At 45.0% G+C, this 18,939-nt stretch overlaps 1 protein-coding gene across 1 annotated transcript in view; it reads right to left on the minus strand.

Moving 5' to 3' along the window:
- The window catches only part of tat (tyrosine aminotransferase), a 131,524-nt gene that overhangs the window by 22,976 nt on the left and 89,609 nt on the right, over positions 1-18,939 (minus strand). The window contains exon 8 of the mRNA XM_072279081.1: positions 14,827-14,955. Coding sequence (XP_072135182.1) covers positions 14,827-14,955 — 129 coding nt within the window. The remainder of the gene's footprint in view (positions 1-14,826; positions 14,956-18,939) is intronic.

The raw sequence follows: 18,939 nt of genomic DNA on the forward strand, positions 1-18,939 counted from the left end.
CCTTGAGCAAGGCACTTAATCACACATTGCTCTAGTCTGTCCGAGGAGTGGCACCCTACACAGACTTCCAATCTGCGCCTTGTAAGGCATGAGAATGCCCGATGCAGGCCTCTCATGGTCTGATTCGACGTTCCCTCCCTCCCGTCCCAACCACTGATGTCAGGCTAACAGGTCTATAGTTTCCTTTCTGCTGCTTCCCACCCTTCCTAAATAGTGGAGTAACATTTGCAATTTTCCAGTCATCCGGTACAATGCCAAGAATCTATCAATTCTTGAAAGATCATCGTTAATGCCTCCGCAATCTCTCTAACTACTTCCTTCAGAACCCGAGGGTGCATTCCATCAGGTCCAGGAGATTTATCTGGTATATTGCAGACATCTTCCACTGTGAAAACTGATGCAAAATATGATTCAGTTTCTCTGCCATTTCTGCGTCTCTCATTACAATATTTCCAGTGTCATTTTGTATTGGTCCTATATCTAACCTCGACTCTCTTTTACCCTTTATATACTTAAAAAAGCTTTTAGTATCTTCTTTGATATTGGACGCCAGTTTCCTCTCATAATTCATCTTTTCCTTCCGAATGACCTTCTTAGTTTCCTTCTGCAAGTTTTTAAAAGCTCCCCAATTCTCTATCATCCCACTAGCTCTGGCTTCCTTGTATGCCCTCTCTTTTGCTTTTACTTTGGCTCTGACTTCACTTGTCAGCCACGGTAGTGTACTTCTTCCCTTTGAACATTATTTCTTATTTGGAATATATCTGTCTTGTACTTCCCTCATTTTTTGCAGAAACTCCAGCCATTGCTGCTCTGCTGTCCTTCCTGCAAATGTCCCTTTCCATTCAACTTCAGCCAGTTCCCCTCTCATGCCATTGTAATTTCCTTTATTCCACTGAAATACCAACACATTAGATATTATTTTTTCCCTCTCAAATTTCAATGTGAACTTGATCATATTGTGATCACTGTTCCCTAAAGATTCCTTAACCTTAAGCTCTTTTACCAACTCCGGATCATTGCACAACACCCAATCCAGCACAGCTGATCCCCTAGTGGGATTTTTAGAACAAGCTGTTCTAAAAAGCCACCCCTTAGACATTCTACAAATTCTTTCTCTTGATGTCCAGTACTGACCTGGTTTTCCCAATCCACTTTCAAGTTAAAATTCCCAATGATTAACATGACGTTGCCCTTCTGACATGCCTTTTCTATCTCCTGGTGTAATTTGTAATCCACATCCTGGCTGCTGTTTGGAGGCCTGTGTACAACTGCCATTAGAGTCCTTTTACCCTTGCCATTTCTTAACTCAACCCATAGAGGCTCAACACCTTCCAGTCTTATGTCATTTCTTTCCAATGATTCACCACCTCAAAGAACTCTATCAGGCTTGTTAGACATGATCTGCCCTTCACAAAGCCATACTGACTGTCCCTGATCAGACCATGATTCTCTAAGTACCCATAGATCCTATCTCTAAGAATCTTTCCCACCACAGACGTAAGGCTCACTGGTCTATAATCACCCGGACTATCCCTACTACCTTTTTTGAACAAGGGAACAACATTTGCCTCCCTCCAATCCTCCGGTACCATTCCCGTGGACAACGAGGACATAAAGATCCTAGCCAGAGGCTCAGCAATCTCTTCTCTCACCTCACGGAGCAGCCTGGGGAATATTACGTCAGGCCCCGGGGACTTATCTGTCCTAATGTATTTTAACAACTCCAACACCTCCTCTCCCTTAATATCAACATGCTCCAGAACATCAACCTCACTCATATTGTCCTCACCAAGTTCCCTCTCATTGGTGAATACCAAAGAGAAGTATTCATTGAGGACCTCGCTCACTTCCACAGCCTCCAGGCACATCTTCCCACCTTTATCTCTAATCGGTCCTACCTTCACTCCTGTCATCCTTTTTTTCTTCACATAATTGAAGAATGCCTTGGGGTTTTTCTTTACCCTACTCGCCAAGGCCTTCTCATGCCCCCTTCTTGCTCTTCTCAGCCTACTAACCTATCTTTCTGATATACCATATGTCCTTGGATGTTCAGCTCCCAATGGCAGCCATCCTTTAGTCTGCTGGTCTTAGGCCCTTCCACATAGGAAACACCCTCTCCACATCCACTCTATCAAGGCCTTTCATCCCCTGTTATTCTGAATTCCAGTGAATACAGGCCCAGAGCCATCAAATGCTCTTGTGACAAGCCATTCTAACCTGGAATCATTTTTGTGTACCTCCTTTAATTCCTCTCCATTTTCAGCACTTCTTTCTTAGATAATGGGCCCAAAACATCTCACAGTACTACTAGTGAGGCCTCGCCAGTGCTTTATAAAGTTTCAGCATTATATCCTTGTCTCGTCCTGTTGAAATTAATGCTAACATCATATTTGCCTTCCCCACCACAGACTCAACCTGCAAATTAACTTTAGGGAATCCTGCACAAATACGCCCAAGTCGCTTTGCGCCTCAGTTTTTTTGTATTTTCTCTTCATTTAGAAAATAGTCAACCCTTTCATTTCTTCTGCCACAGTGCATGACCATACACTTCCCAACACTGTATTCCATCCGCCACTTCTTTGCTCATTCTCCTAATCTGTCCAAGTTCTTCTGTAGTATCTCTACTTCCTCAGACCTACCTGCCCCTCCACCTATCTTAGTATCATCCACAAACTTTGCAACACATCCATCATCATTCAAATTAATAACATGTCGTGTAAAAAGTATGGGTCCCACCACAGACCCCTGTGGAACATCACTGGTCACTTATAGCCAACCGGAAAAGCCATCCACTACTTTATCCATGACAGTATCTTTCCTAATTTTTCATTGGGCTCTTAATTTGTTAAGCTGCCTTATGTGTGGCAACTTGTCATAGGCCTTCTGAAAATCCAAATACACATCAACCATTTTTTCTGTGTCTATCCTGCTTGTTATGTCTTCAAAGAATTCCAACAGATTCGTCAGACAAGGTTTTCGCTTGAGGAAACCATGCTGACTATGACCTATTTTATCATGTACCACCAAGTACCTTGAGATCTCACCCTTAATAATCGAATCCAACATCTTCCCACCAACTGAAGTCAGACTAACTGGGCTGTAGTTTCTATTCTTCTGCCTCTCTCCCTTCTTGAAAAGTGGAGTGACATTTGCAATTTTTCAGTTTTCTGGAAGCATTCCAGATCCTAGAGATTCTTGAAAGATCATTATTAATGCTTCCAGTCACCTCTTCAGAACCATGGAGTGTACACCATCTTGTCCAAGTGACTTATCTACCTTCATAGAAACATAGAAAACCTACAGCACAATACAGGCCTTTCGGCCCACAATGCTGTGCCAACATGTACTTACTTTAGAAATTACCTAGGGTTACCCATAGCCCTCTATTTTTCTAAACTCCATGTACCTATCCAAAAGTCTGTTAAAAGACCCTATCGTATCCACCTCCACCACCATTGCCAGCAGCCCATTCCATGCACTCACCACTCTGCGTAAAAAAAATTACTCCTGATATCTCCTCTGTACCTACTTCCAAGCAGCTTAAAACTGTGCCCTCTCATGTTAGCCATTTCAGCCCTGGGAAAAAGCCTCTGACTATCCACACGATCAATGCCTCTCATCATCTTATACACCTCTATCAGGTCACCTCTCATCCTCTGCCGCTCCTTCATATCTTTCAGTTTCCCAAGAACCTTCTCCCTAGTAATGGTAACTTCACACACATCATGACCACTGACACCTGGAGCTTCCACCATACTGCTAGTGTCTGCCACAGTGAAGACACATGCAAAATACTTTTTTCAGATCATCCTCCATTTCATTGCCCCAATTACTACCCCTCCAGCATCGTTTTCCAGCGGTCCAATATCCACTCTCACTCTCTTTTACACTTTATGTATCTGAAGAAACATTTGGTATTCTCTTTAATATATTTGGTTAGCTTTCTTTCATATTTCATCTTTACCTTAATGGCTTTTTAGTTGCCTTATCTAGGTATTTGTAAGCTTTAACTTACCACTAATTTTTGCTCTATTATATGCCCTCTCTTTAGCTTTTATGGTGACTTTGACTTCTTTTGTCTTGCCTTTAGAATACTCTTGCTGCTTTGGGATGTATGTACCCTGTGCCTTCCGAATTGTTTCCAGAAATTCCAGCCATTGCTCCTCTGCCATCATCCCTGTAAGTGTTCTTTTCCAATCAATTCTAGCCAATTCTGATGCCTCTGAAATTCCCTTTGTTTCACTGTAACACTGATACATCTGACTTCAGCTTTTCCGTCTCAAAATTCAGGGTGAATTTGATCATATTATGATCACTTTCCCCTAAAGATTCCCTTAATGTCTGTAATCAGTTTTGGTTCATTGCACAACACCCAATCGAGAATAACTGATCCCCTTGTGGGCTCAACTACAAGCTACTCTAAAATGCCATCTCATAGGCATTCTGGAAATTCCCCCTCTTGGAATCCAGCATCAATCTGATTTTCCAAATCTATCTGCATATTGAAGTCCCCATGACTGTTGTAACATTGCCCCTTGGGCGTGCATTTTCTATCTCCTGTTGTAATCTGTAGACCACATCCTTACTACTCTTTGGGGGTCTGTATATAGGTCTTTTTACCTTTACAGTCCTTAACTCTATCCACAATGATTCAACACCTTCCGACCCTATGTCACCTCTTTCAAATTATTTTATTCATTTTTTTAGCAGCATAGCGACTCTGCCCCCTCTGCCTTCCTGCCTGTCCTTTCAATATAATGCGTATCCTTGGACATAAAACTCCCAGTTATAATCTTCTTTCATACATGATTCATTGATCCCTACAACATAGAACATAGAATAGTACAGCACAGTACAGGCCCCTTGGCCCACAATGTTGTGCCGACCCTCAAACCCTGCCTCCCATATAAGCCCCCACCTTAAATTCCTCCACTAGTAGTCTCTTAAATTTCACTAGTGCATCTGCCTCCACCACTGACTCAGGCAGTGCATTCCATGCACCAACCACTCTCTGAGTAAAAAACCTTCCTCTAATATCCCCCTTGAACTTCCCACCCCTTACCTTAAAGCCATGTCCTCTTGTATTGAGCAGTGGTGCCCTGAGGAAGAGGCGCTGGCTATCCACTCTATCTATTCCTCTTAATATCTTGTACTCCTCTATCATGTCTCCTCTGAACCTCCTTCTCTCCAAAGAGTAAAGCCCTAGCTCCCTTAATCTCTGATCATAATGCATACTCTCTAAACCAGGCAGCATCCTGGTAAATCTCCTCTGTACCTTTTCCAATGCTTCCACATCCTTCCTATAGTGAGGCGACCAGAACTGGACACAGCACTCCAAGTGTGGCCTAACCAAAGTTTTATACAGCTGCATCATTACATCGCAACTCTTAAACTCTATCCCTCGACTTATGAAAGCTAACACCCCATAAGCTTTCTTAACTACCCTATCCACCTGTGAGGCAACTTTCAGGGATCTGTGGACATGTACCCCGAGATCCCTCTGCTCCTCCACACTACCAAATTACCCGGACTATTCCTACTACTTTTTTTTGAACAAGGGGACAACATTTACCTCCCTCCAATCCTCCGGTACCATTCCCGTGGACAATGAGGACATAAAGATCCTAGCCAGAGGCTCAGCAATCTCTTCCCTTGCCTCGTGGAGCAGCCTGGGGAATATTCCGTCAGGCCCCGGGGACTTATCTGTCCTAATGTATTTTAACAACTCCAACACCTCCTCTCCCTTAATATGAACATGCTCCAGAACATCAACCTCACTCATATTGTCTTCACCATCATCAAGTTCCCTCTCATTGGTGAATACCGAAGAGAAGTATTCATTGAGGACCTCGCTCACTTCCACAGCCTCCAGGCACATCTTCCCACCTTTATCTCTAATCGGTCCTACCTTCACTCCTGTCATCCTTTTTTTCTTCACATAATTGAAGAATGCCTTGAGGTTTTCCTTTACCCTACTCGCCAAGGCCTTCTCATGCTCCCTTTTCTTGCTACCCTATATTCCTCAATAGACCCATCTGATCGTTGCTTCCTAAACCTCATGTATGCTGCCTTCTTCCACCTGACTAGATTTTCCACCTCACTTGTCACCCATGGTTCCTTCACCCTACCATTCTTTATCTTCCTCATCAGGACAAATTTATCCCTAAAATCCTGCAAGAGATCTCTAAACATCGACCACATGTCCATAGTACATTTCCCTACAAAAACATCATCCCAATTCACACCCGCAAGTTCTAGCTTTATAGCCTCATAATTTGCCCTTCCCCAATTAAGAATTTTCCTGTCCTCTCTGATTCTATCCTTTTCCATGATAATGCTAAAGGCCAGGGAGCGGTGGTCACTGTCCCCCAGATGCTCACCCACTGAGAGATCTGTGACCTGACCCGGTTCATTACCTAGTACTAGATCTAGTATGGCATTCCCCCTAGTCGGCCTGTCCACATACTGTGACAGGAATCCATCCTGGACACACTTAACAAACTCTGCCCCATCTAAACCCTTGGAACTAATCAGGTGCCAATCAATATTAGGGAAGTTAAAGTCACCCATGATAACAACCCTGTTATTTTTGCACCTTTCCAAAATCTGCCTCCCAATCTGCTCCTCTATATCTCTGCTGCTACCAAGGGGCCTATATAGAATACCCCCAATAGAGTAACTGCTCCCTTCCTGTTCCTGACTTCCACCCATACTGACTCAAAGGAGGATTCTGCTACATTACCCACCCTTTCTGTAGCTGTAATAGTATCCTTGACCAGTAATGCCACCCCTCCTCCCCTTTTTCCACCCTCTCTATACCTCTTAAAGCACTGAAATCCAGGAATATTGAGAATCCATTCCTGCCCTGTTGCCAGCCAAGTCTCTGTAATGGCCACTACATCATAATTCCATGTATGTATCCAAGCTCTCAGTTCATCACCGTTGTTCCTGATGCTTCTTGCATTGAGGTACACACATTTCAGCCCTTCTACCTTACTATCTTTACACCGTTTATTCTGCTTCTCTTTCCTCAAAGCCTCTCTATATGTTAGATCTGGCTTTACTCCATGCACTTCTTTCACTGCTCTATCGCTCTGGGTCCCATCCCCCTTACAAATTAGTTTAAACTCTCCCGAACCATGCTAGCAAACCTACCTGCAAGGTTATTGCTCCCCCTCGAGTTCAGGTGCAACCCATCCAATCTGTACAGGTCCCACCTTCCCCAGAAGAGATCCCAATGATCTAAAAATCTAAAACCCTGTCCCCTGCACCAACTCCTCAGCCACGCATTCAACTGCCATCTCCTCCATTTCTTACCGTCACTGTCACGTAGCACTGGCAGCAATCCTGAGAACGCCACCCTTGAGGTCCTGTTCTTCGGCCTTCTGCCTAGTTCCCGAAACTCACACTTCAGGACCTCATCCCTCTTCCTGCCTATGTCGTTGGTCCCTACGTGTATCACAACTTCTGGTTGCTTTCCCTCTCGTACCGGGATGTCGTGCACTCGGTCAGAGACATCCCGGACCCTGGCACCCGGGAGGCAACAAACTATGCGGGTGTCCTTCTCACGTCCACAAAATCTCCTGTCTGCTCCCCTGACTATAGAGTCTCCAATGACGACAGCTCTCCTCTTCTCCGTCCCACCCTTCTGCACCACAGGTTCAGACTCAGTGCCGGAGGCCCTGCCACTGTGGCTCACCCCTGGTCGGTCGTCCCCGCCAACAGTATCCAGGACGGTAAACTTATTATTCAGGGGAATGGCTACAGGGGTTCCCCCAAGACTGCCACATCTCACATGAGAGGCACATCACTGTCTCAGGAGGCATTGTAAAGACAAACTGCAAGCAAGCTCGTCCTCTGCCTCTTCTTGTCGAAGCCTCAAAGCTCCACTCCTTCACTGGCCCACTTACTCACTGGCCGCTTTCCACATCATGTATGCCAATCTGTAACTGTGCTACAAGTTCATCTATCTTATTCTGTATACTGCACACTTTCAAAGATAACACTTTCAGTCCTGTATTCACCCTTTATGGTTTTATCCACCTTTTACACTGCAACTCATCCTGTTGACTGCAAATTTGCCCTACTGTCAGCCTCTCCTTGCCAGGAGTCTCACTATGCATTGCCTCTGTACGTAAACCAACTACCTCATCTTCAGGACTATCACTCCTGTTCTCATCGCCCTGCCAAATTAGTTTAAACCGCATACCCCTGAACAACTTTAGTCAACCTGCCTGCAGGATACTGGACCACCCAGGTTCAGGTGTAACCAGTCTCTTTTGTACAGGTGATACCTTCCCCAGAAGAGATCCTATTGATCCGTAAATCTGAGCTCCTGCTCTCTGCAGAAGTTCCTCAGCCAAGCATTCACCTGCCAATTCATTCTATTCTTACCCTCACTGGCACATGGCACAGACAGCAATCCAGCAATTACTACCCTGGATGTCTTGTTTCTCACCTTTCTACCTAGATCTCTAAAATCTCTCTTCTGGACCTTCTCACTTTGTCTGACTATGGCATTGGTGCCTCCTCCTTGAAAATGCCACGGATCCAAACTGAGGCATATCTGATCCTGGCATCAGGGAGACTACATACCATCCGGATGTCTCTACTGCACCCACAGAACCTCTTCTCTGATCTTCTGACTAAGGAATCTGCTGTCAACATTACAGTCCTCTTCACCGCTCTGATCTTCTGGGCACCAGACTCAGAGCCAGGGACCTGGTCACTGTGGCTCTCCCCCGGTAGTTTGCCCCCTCAATAGTATCTTCAAGCTGTATAGTTATCATTTAGTTATTATTATTGAGGGAAATGGCCACAGGTGTACTCTGCACTGGCATTTCGCCTTCTTCTCCTGACAGTCACCCAGTTACCTGTCTTCTGCAACCTAGAGGTGTGTGACTACCTCCCTGTAGCTCCTGTCTATCACCTCATCATTCTCCCGTGTGAGTCAAAGGTCATCGAGCTGCAGCTCCAATTCCTTAATACATTCTCCCAGGAGCTACAACTTGGTGCACCTGGTGCAGATGTGTTTATCTGGGAGACTGGATGACCTTCGGCTTGATTGGCAGACTGAGGAGATCATCAGTCGCAGTTATACGGAAGTCGTCACCCCTAAGTTGCAGGAAGTGGGTAGCTGGGTGACTGTCAGGAGAAGAAATGGGAAGGTGAACAGGCAGTTAGCGCAGAACACCCCTCTGGCCATTCCCCTAAATAATGAGCATACTGTCTTGGATACTGATGAGGTGGATAATCTCCCAAGGGAATGACACGGAGACCAGGTTACTGGCACCGAGCATCGGTCCATGGTGCAAAAGGGGAAGCAAGAGAAGAGGGACTGGTCCTGATAGGGAACAATTTGGAGATTTTGTGGACACGAAGGGGACACCTGAATGATATGTTCCCTTCCAGGCGCCAGGGTCAAGGATGTCTCAGATCACGTCCACAGCATTTTGGAGATGGAGGGAGAGCAGCCAGATGTCTTGGTACATATTGGACCAATGACATTCTGTAGGAAGGAAAAGCAATGAGGTCTTCAAGAGAGAATAAAATCACCAAGAGTAGTGGGAAACTGGAAGATGGGAAAATTTTAAAAAGCAACAAAGAACCACAAAGCGAGCAATAAAGAAAGGGAAGCTAGATCATGAAAATAAACTAGCCCCAAATATAAAAATGGATAGTAAAGGTTTTTATAATTACTTAAAGCAGGAAAGGGTCTCTTGGAGGATGAGAAAGGGGAATTGATATTGGATAATGAGGAAATGACAGAGGCTTTGAATGACTATGTTGTGGCAGTCTTCATGGTGGAGGACACATCTAACATGGCAAAGAGAGATATTATGGATGCGATGGGAGGTGAGGACCGCAATACAATAGCTATCATTAATGAGGTAGTGCTGAGCAAACTTGTGGGTCTGAAGATAGAAAAGTCCCCTGGTCCTGATGGAATGCATCCCAGGCTACTGAAAGAAATGGCAGAAGTTATAGTAAAGGCTTTGGTGATGATTTACCAAAATTCTCTAGACAATGGGCAGGTCCTGACAGATTGGAAGATGAGATAAGACTATAAGATATAGGAGCAGAAGTAGGCCATTTGGCCTGTCGAGTCTGGTCCGCCATTCAATCAGGGGCTGATCCAATCCTTCCAATCATCCCCACTCCCCTGCCTTTTCTCCTTACCCTTTAGTGCCCTGTTTAACCAAGAACATATCTATCTCTGCCTTAAATACACCGAATGACTTGGCCTCCACAGCCACTCATGGCAACAAATCCCACAGATTTACCACCCTTTGACTAAAGTAATTTCTCCGCATCCCTGTTCTAAATGGACGTCCTTCAATCCTGAAGTCATGCCCTTTTGCCCTGGACTCCATATCTAATCTGTTCAGGCCTTTTAACATTTGGAATGTTTCTATGAGATCCCCCCTCATTCTCCTGAACTCCAGGAAATACAGCCTAAGAGCTGCCAGATGTACCTCATACAGTAACCCTTTCATTCCTGGAATCATTCTTGTGAATCTTCTCTGAAGCCTCTCCAATGTCAGAATATCCTTTCTAAAATAAGGAGCCCAAAACTGCACACAATATTCCAGGTGTGGTCTCACGAGTACCTTATAGAGCCTCAACATCACATCCCTGCTCTTATATTTTATACCTCTAGAAATGAATGCCAACATTGCATTTGCCTTCTTCATCACTGACTCAACCTGAAGGTTAACCTTTAGGGTATCTTGTACAAGGACTCCCAAGTTCCTTTGCATCTCTGCATTTCGAATTCTCTTCCCATCTAAATAAGAGTCTGCCTGTTTATTTCTTCCACCAAAGTGCATGACCATACACTTTCTAACATTGTATTTCATTTGTCACTTCTTTGCCCATTCCCCAAAACTATCTAAGTCTCTGCAGGCTCTCTGTTTCCACAGCATTACCCACTCCCCCACCTATCTTTGTATCTTTGTGGCAAACTTAGCAATCCATTAATCCATTAATACTGTAGTCCAAATCATTGACATACATCGTAAAAAGCAGTGGTCCCAACACCAGCCCCTGTGGAACACCACTGGTAACAGGCAGCCAGCCAGAATAGGATCCCTTTATTCCCATTCTCTGTTTTCTGCTGATCAGTCAATGGTCCACGCATGCTAGTAACTCCCCTGTAATTCCATGGGACCTTATCTTGCTAAGCAGCCTCATGTGCAGCACCTTGTCAAAGGCCTTCTAAAATCCATGTACACCACACCTCCTGCAACTCCTTTGTCTACCCTGCTTGTAACTTCCTCAAAAAATTGCAGTTGGAAGATGGCGAATGTTACTGTTCACAAAAGGATGTTGGCAAAGGCAGGTAACTATAGGCCAGTTAGTTTAACATTTGTAGTTGGGTAAATGCTTGAAGCTATCATTAAAGAAGAAATAACGAGGTGTCTGGAAAGAAATGGATCCATCAGGCAGATGCAGCATGGATTCAGCTAAGGCAGGTCCTGTTTGACAAACACTGGAGTTCTTTGAGGATATAATGAGCGCAGTGGCTAGAGGGGAACAGATGTACGTCATTTACTTGAATTTCCAGAAGGCGTTCAATAAGGTACCGCATAAAAGACTTCTTATAGTTAAGTCTTTTACAGAAACGTAGAAACATAGAAAACTGACTCATCATCTTGTGCTCTTGATATTTATTGTTCATTTATTTGTTATTATATCTTTTGTTTTGTATTTGCACGGTTTCTAGCCTTTTGTACACAAATTGACCACCCAAGTTAGTTTGGTCTTTCATTGATGTTGTTATAGTTATTATTCTATTATAGATTTATTGTGTACGGCCACAAGAAAATGAATTTCCAGGTTGTAGATGGTGACATATATGTACATAGAAACATAGAAAACCTATAGCACAATACAGGCCCTTCAGCCCACAACGCTGTGCCGAACATGTACTTACTTTAGAAATTACCCAGGGTTACCCATAGCCCTCTATTTTTCCAAGCTCCATGTACCTATCCAAGAGTCTCTTAAAACGCCCTTTGTATCTGCCTCCACCACCGTCGCCGGCAGCCCATTCCACGCACTCACCACTCTCTACATAAAAAAACTTACCCCAACATCTCCTCTGTACCTACTTCCAAGCACCTTAAAACTGTGCCCTCTCATGTTAGCAATTTCAACCCTGGGAAAAAGCCTCCGACTATCCACACAATCAATGCTTCTCATCATCTTATACACCTCTATCAGGTCACCTCTCATCCTCTGCTGCTCCAAGGAGAAAAAGCCAAGTTCACTCAACCTATTCCCATAAGGCATGCTCCCCAATCCAGGCAACATCCTTGTAAATCTCCTCTGCACCCTTTCTATAGTTTCCACATCCTTCCTGTAGTGAGGTGGCCAGAACTGAGCACAGTACTCCAAGTGGGGTCTGACCAGAGTCCTATATAGCTGTAACATCCTTGTAAATCTCCTCTGCACCCTTTCTATAGTTTCCACATCCTTCCTGTAGTGAGGTGGCCAGAACTGAGCACAGTACTCCAAGTGGGGTCTGACCAGAGTCCTATATAGCTGTAACATCACCTCTTGGCTCTTAAACTCAGTCCCATGATTGATGAAGGCCAATGCACCGTATGCCTTTAACCACAGAGTCAACCTCTGCAGCAGCTTTGAGTGTCCTATGGACTCGGCCCCGAAGATCCCTCTGATCCCCCACACTGCCAAGAGTCTTAGAATTATACTATATTCTGCCACCATATTTGACCTACCAAAATGAACCACCTCACACTTAACTGGGTTGAACTCTATCTGCCACTTCTCAGCCCAGTTTTGCATCCTATTGATGTCCCGCTGTAACCTCTGACAGCCCTCCACACTATCCACAACAACCCCAACCTTTGTGTCATCAGCAAATTTACTAACCCATCCCTCCACTTCCTTACCTATGTCATTTATAAAAATCACAAAGAGTAGGGGTCCCTGAACAGATGTCTGAGGCACTCCACTGGTGACCAACCTCCATGCAGAATATCACCTGTCTACAACCATTCTTTGCCTTCTGTGGGCCAGTCAGTTCTGGATTCACAAAGCAATGTTCCCTTGGATCCCATGCTGCCTTACTTTCTCAATAAGCCTTGCATGGGGTACCTTATCAAATGCCTTGCTGAAACCCATATACACTACATCTTCTGCTCTACCTTCATCAATGTGTTTTGTCACATCCTCAAAAAATCCAATCATGCTCATAAGGCACGACCTGCCTTTGACAAAACCATGCTGATTATTCCCAATCATATTTTGCCTCTCAGGATCTTCTCCATCAATTTGCCAATCACTGAGGTAAAACTCACTGGTCTATAATTTCCTGGGCTATCTCTACTCCCGTTCTTGAACAACATCCCCTCCAATCCTCTGGAACCTCTCCCGTCCCCACTGATGATGCAAAGATCATCGCCAGAGGCTCAGCAATCTCCTCCCTCGCCTCCCACACTAGCCTGGGGTACATCTCATCCGGTCCCGGCGACTTATCCAACTTGATGCTTTGCAAAAGCTCCAGCACATCCTCTTTCTTAATGTCTATATGCTCAAGCTTTTCAGTCCGCTGTAAGTCATCACTACAATCGTCAAGATCCTTTTCCATAGTGAATACTGAAGTAAAGTATTCATTGGGTACCTCTGCTATTTCCTCCGGTTCCATACATACTTTCCCATTGTCACACTTGATAGGGCTGCTGTGGCTCCCCCTGATATTTTGTCCCCTTAAACAGTATTTAAAGTGGTATACTTATTATCGAGAGGAACAGCCACAGGAGTGTTCTGCACTTCCTCCTGCAAGTCACCTGCCTCCTGCAGCCTTGGTGTGACTACCTACCTGTAGTTCCTATCTATCACTTCCTCAGTCTCCCATAGGAGCCAAAGGTCATTGTGCTAGCTCCAGTTCTTTAACACCTTCTCTGAGGAGCTGCAGCTCAGTGCACCTGGTGCAAATGTGGTTATCCGAGAGGAAGGATGTCTCCCAGTATTCCCACATCTCACACGCAGAACAAAACACTGCCCTTGGAGCCATTGCTACAGCACTAACTTCATTCCAGCAGGCCAGGAATGAAGAATAACAAAGAAGAAACTTACCAGATATTTTCCATTGAGAGTGGAGGAGATTCAAACAAGAGGACATGAGTTGAGAGTTAAAGGGCAAAAGTTTGGGGGTAACATGAGGGGGAACCTCTTTACTCGGAGAGTGGTAGCTGTGTGGAACGAGCTTCCAGCAGAAGTGGTTGAGGCAGGTTCGATGTTGTCATTTAAAGTTAAATTGGATAGCTATATGGACAGGAAAGGAGTGGAGGGTTATGGGCTGAGTGCAGGTCGGGTGGGACTAGGTGAGAGTAAGAGTTCGGCATGGACTAGAAAGGCTGAGATGGCCTGTTTCGGTGCTTAATTGTTATATGGTTATATACCTACCTTGCCCATGCCTGATGAGCCGAAGCCAGTCCGGCACTGGACAATTCACACCACTTTTGGCTGCTCCGCTTTCCCCCGATGTATTTTTATTTGCCCTTTCTAATCAATTTCATTCACAGATTGGGCACAGTTCAACTCTTAAAAAACTGTAACAAAGCACTGCGTTTTTAAACTTCAGTTGAAAATGTAGCTTTTTGTTGTGCTCCTGCTCACTGATTGATTACACCATATTCTCCAGACAATTGCCTCGATCGTGAATTAGTAGGGCAACTGACTCAGGAAAGAATTAGTCAAATCTTCCATTTAAAACCATATCCAAGTTAAATCATCAGCACCGCTCTGAATAAAGTGGAAAAAGTTTTGTGCCTGCACAGATAGCTGAATAAAACATACCTTCAGGATGCCATTGGTGTCATCGTAAAATTCTTGTGTTGTTTTATTCAAAATATCTACCAATGCTCCTTGTACAATTGTGCACGGACCAAGAATTCTTTGACTCAAACAGACCAGGCCATGTCGGATCTGTCAGGACAGATGTTTGGATTAGTTAAAAAAAAATGATTCTCTGCCAAATTTGTGGTTGACACCAAGATTGATCATAAGACATGGGAGCAGAATTAGGCTATTCAGCCCAAAAAGTCTGCACCACCATTCCATCATGGCTGATTTATTAACCCTCTCAATCCTATTTTCTTGCATTCTCCCGGTAACCTTTGATACCCTTACTAAGCAAGAACCTATCAACTTTTGTTTTAAATACATCCAATGATTTGGCCTCCACTGCATTCTGTGGCAATGAATTCCACAGATTTACCAACCTCTGGCTAAGTAAGTACTTCTTCATTTCTGTTCCAAAGAGACATGCTTGTATTCTAAGGCTGTGCCCTCTGATGCTGGACTCTCTCACTATTAGAAACATTATCTTCATGTCCACTCCATCTGGGCCTTTCAATATAAGACCATAATACCATAAGGTAAAGGAGCAGAATCAGGCCATTTGGCCCAAAGACTTCTCCGCCATTTCATCATGGCTGATCCATTTCCCTCTCAGCCCCAATCTCCTGCTTCTCCCTGTATCCTTTTATGCCCTGACTAATCAAGAATGTGTCAACTTCTGCCTTAATATACCAACGACTTGGCCTCCATGGCCACCTAGGAAATATCATCTCCATATCCACTTTATTGAGGTCTTTCAACTTTCAATAGATTTCAATGAAGTCCCCATCAGTCTTCTGAATTCCAATGAGTGGAGGACCAGAGAGGCTGCAGGGCATTCTGAAAGGGGAGGGTGAGCAGCCAGCTGTCGTGGTTCATGCAGGTACTAACGATATAGGAAGAAAGCGGGATGAGGTCCTACAAGCTGAATTTAGGGAGCTAGGAGATAGGACCTCAAAGGTAATCATTTCAGGATTATGACCGGTGCCACGTGCTAGCCAGAGTTGGAATAGCAGGATAGCTAGGATGAATATGTGGCTTGAGCGGTGGTGCAGGAGGGAGGGTTTCAGGTTCTTGGGGCATTGGAACCGCTTCTGGGGGAGGTGGGACCAGTACCATCCCGACGGTCTACATCTGGGCAGGGTCAGGATCAATGTCCTATGGAGACTGTTTGCTAGTGCTGTTGGGGAGGCTTTAAACTAATATGGCAGGGGGATAGGAACCCACGCAGAAAAGAAGAGGGAAGTGATGTAGAGACCAAAGCTAGAGTTAGTGAAGAAAAAAGTAAGAGTAGAGTGCATAAAAGTAAAAAGCAAAAATCGCATAGGTCAATAGATTCTAAAAGGGCAATGAGTATAAGGGCACTTTATCTAAATGCTCGTAGTATTAGAAACAAGGTTAGTGAACTTGTGGCACAGATCCGTACCAAGGCATATGATTTAGTGGCCATTACAGAAACCTGGTTGCAAGGTGGAGATGACTGGGAATTAAATATCCAAGGGTATCAGGTAATACGGAAAGATAGGCAAGAAGGCAGAGGAGGTGGAGTGGTGCTCTTGATTAGGGATGAGATCTGGGTGATTGTGAGAGATGATATAAGATCTACGGAGCAGAACGTTGAGTCCATCTGGGTAGAGATTGACAATAGTAAAGGGAAAAAAATCACTGGTGGGTGTTGTCTATAGGCCACCTAATAAAAATATTGCAGTGACAGAGACGATTAACCAATAAATAACTGAGGCTTGTAAGAATGGAACAGCAGTTGTCAGAGGAGCTTTTAACTTCCACATAGATTGGGTGTCATGGTCCGGTCCGTGAAGTCCGTATTCTGGTTCATGGTCCGGTCCATTGACCCTGGCTCCAGGTTTTCCTGTCTACCCTGTTTCTGTTCTTGTTGAGCTCTAATTGAGGCAGCTGATGCTCGTTGGGACTGGCTACATTATTACCTTCAGAGACCAGGGCGTGGCTGCTGGATTGTTCTTGTCCTTACTCCTTGTATCCCTTGCTCTGCCTTCTATTTCCTCGCCTGAAGCCTTGCCTTGTCTTGCCGGTAACTTTCGCCTCAGCTGAAGTTCTCGTCTTGCCTTGTATTGCCTGAAGCCTTGCCTTGTCTTGCTGGTAACTCTCGCCTCGTCTCGCTTGCAGTCTTGTCCCGGAGCCACCCTGTACCCAGCTCCCTTCCTATCCCTTGCCTCCGCCCAGGTAAGCCAGGCCGTCTTGCCGTTACCTTCGGTTGGTTCTGTCCCTTCCTGTCCTTTGCCTCTGTCAGGTAAGCCAGGCCATCTGGCTGTTACCTGCGGTTGGTTCTGTCCCTTCCTGTTCCATGCCTCCGTCGGGTGGTGATCCGCGCCCTGCCTAGGAGTACCGCGCCCTGCCCAGGTGAACCATGCCCTGCCCTGCCCAGGAGGAGCCCGCCTAGCCTCAAGCCTGAAGACTCCAGCCTCCTGCCAAGCCTCGCCTAAAGTCTCTAGCCTCACGCCTGAAGACTCCAGCCTCCTGCCTCCTGCCAAGCCTCATCTCAAGTCTCTAGCCTCTAGCCTCAAGCCTAGACTCCAGCCTCCTGCCAAGCTTCGCCTCTAGCCTCAAGCCTGAAGACTCCAGCCTCGTCCTGCCTGCCTGCCAAGCTTCGTCCTTGCCTAGTTCTGGGGTCCGAGCCAGAGGCAAAACCCAGGTACTGGGTCCTTGTCCAGTCTCTGGCTCGGAGTCTAAGCCTGGGCTCCTAGCTCTCTTGTCCAGTCCTGTTCCGGGTTCCCGGTTTTCGTGTCCATGTCCTTGTATCCTAGTCCTGTCCCTAGTACTTCAGTATCTGTGTTTTGCGCTTGGGTCCGTTCCTAGCCACCTCCATATGACATTGGGTGAATCAGATTGGACAAGGAAGTCCTGAGGAGGACTTAATAGAATGCATCTGTGATGGCTTCCTTGTGCAGCATGTTAGTGAACCTACAAGGGAAAATACTATCTCAGATCTAGTCCTGTGCAATGAGACAGGTAAGATTAACAATCTTGTAGTCAAGGATCCTCTTGGAAAGAATGATCATAGTATGATTGAATTTCGCATTCAGATGGAGGATTAAATAGTTAGATCTAAAACTAGTGTATTATGTTTGAAGAAGGGAGACTACAACTGGATGAGGGAGGAGTTGGCTAATGTGGATTGGGAGCACAGGCTATTTGATAGGACAGTTGAGGAACAGTGGAATACTTTCAAAGAGATTTTTCACAGTGCTCAACAAAAGTATATTCCAGTCAAAAGTAAGGACAGTAAGTGTGGGGAGAGCCAGCCTTTGATAATTAAGGAAATAAAAGATAGTATCAAATTAAAAGCTTGTGTACAAAGTCGGAAAGAGTAGTGGGAGGATTGGGAAAACTTTAAAAAGCACAGAGAACAACTAAACAAGAAATCAGGAAAGGGAAGATAAGAGTATGGAAGTAAATTAGCACAAAGTATAAAAACAGATAGCAAAAGTTTTAAAAAATGTAAGCAAAAGACGGGCAACTATAGCCCAGTTAGCTTAACATCTGTAGTCAGGAAAATGCTTGAAGCTGTCATTAAGGAAGAAATAGCGAAACATTTAGAAAGGAGTGGTTCCATTAGACAGACGCAGCATGGATTCAGAAAGGGCAGGTCCTGTTTGACAAGCTTACTGGAATTCCTTGAGGACATAATGAGTGCAGTGGATAGAGGGGAACAGGTGGATGTCGTATTCTTGGATTTCCAAAAGGCGTTCGATAAGGTGCCGCACAAGAGACTTATAAATAAGATACTGATGCATGGAGTCGGAGGAAGTATATTGGCATGGATAGTGGATTGGTTAACCGATAGAAGGCAGAGAGTTGGTATAAATGGGTGTTTCTCCGGTTGGCAGTCAGTGGTGAGTGGGATGCCGCAGGGGTCGGTGCTGGGCCCGCAGCTGTTTACCATTTACATTGATGATTTGGAAGAGGGGACTGAGTGTAGTGTAGCAAAATTTGCTGATGACACTAAACTGTTGTGCAGAGGGACTTGGGAGTGCTTGTTAATGAATCACAAAAAGTTGGCTTGCAGGTGCAACAGGCTATTAAGAAGGCAAA

This window comes from Mobula birostris, chromosome 15, assembly GCF_030028105.1.
Source record: "Mobula birostris isolate sMobBir1 chromosome 15, sMobBir1.hap1, whole genome shotgun sequence".
Taxonomy (NCBI): domain Eukaryota; kingdom Metazoa; phylum Chordata; class Chondrichthyes; order Myliobatiformes; family Myliobatidae; genus Mobula; species Mobula birostris.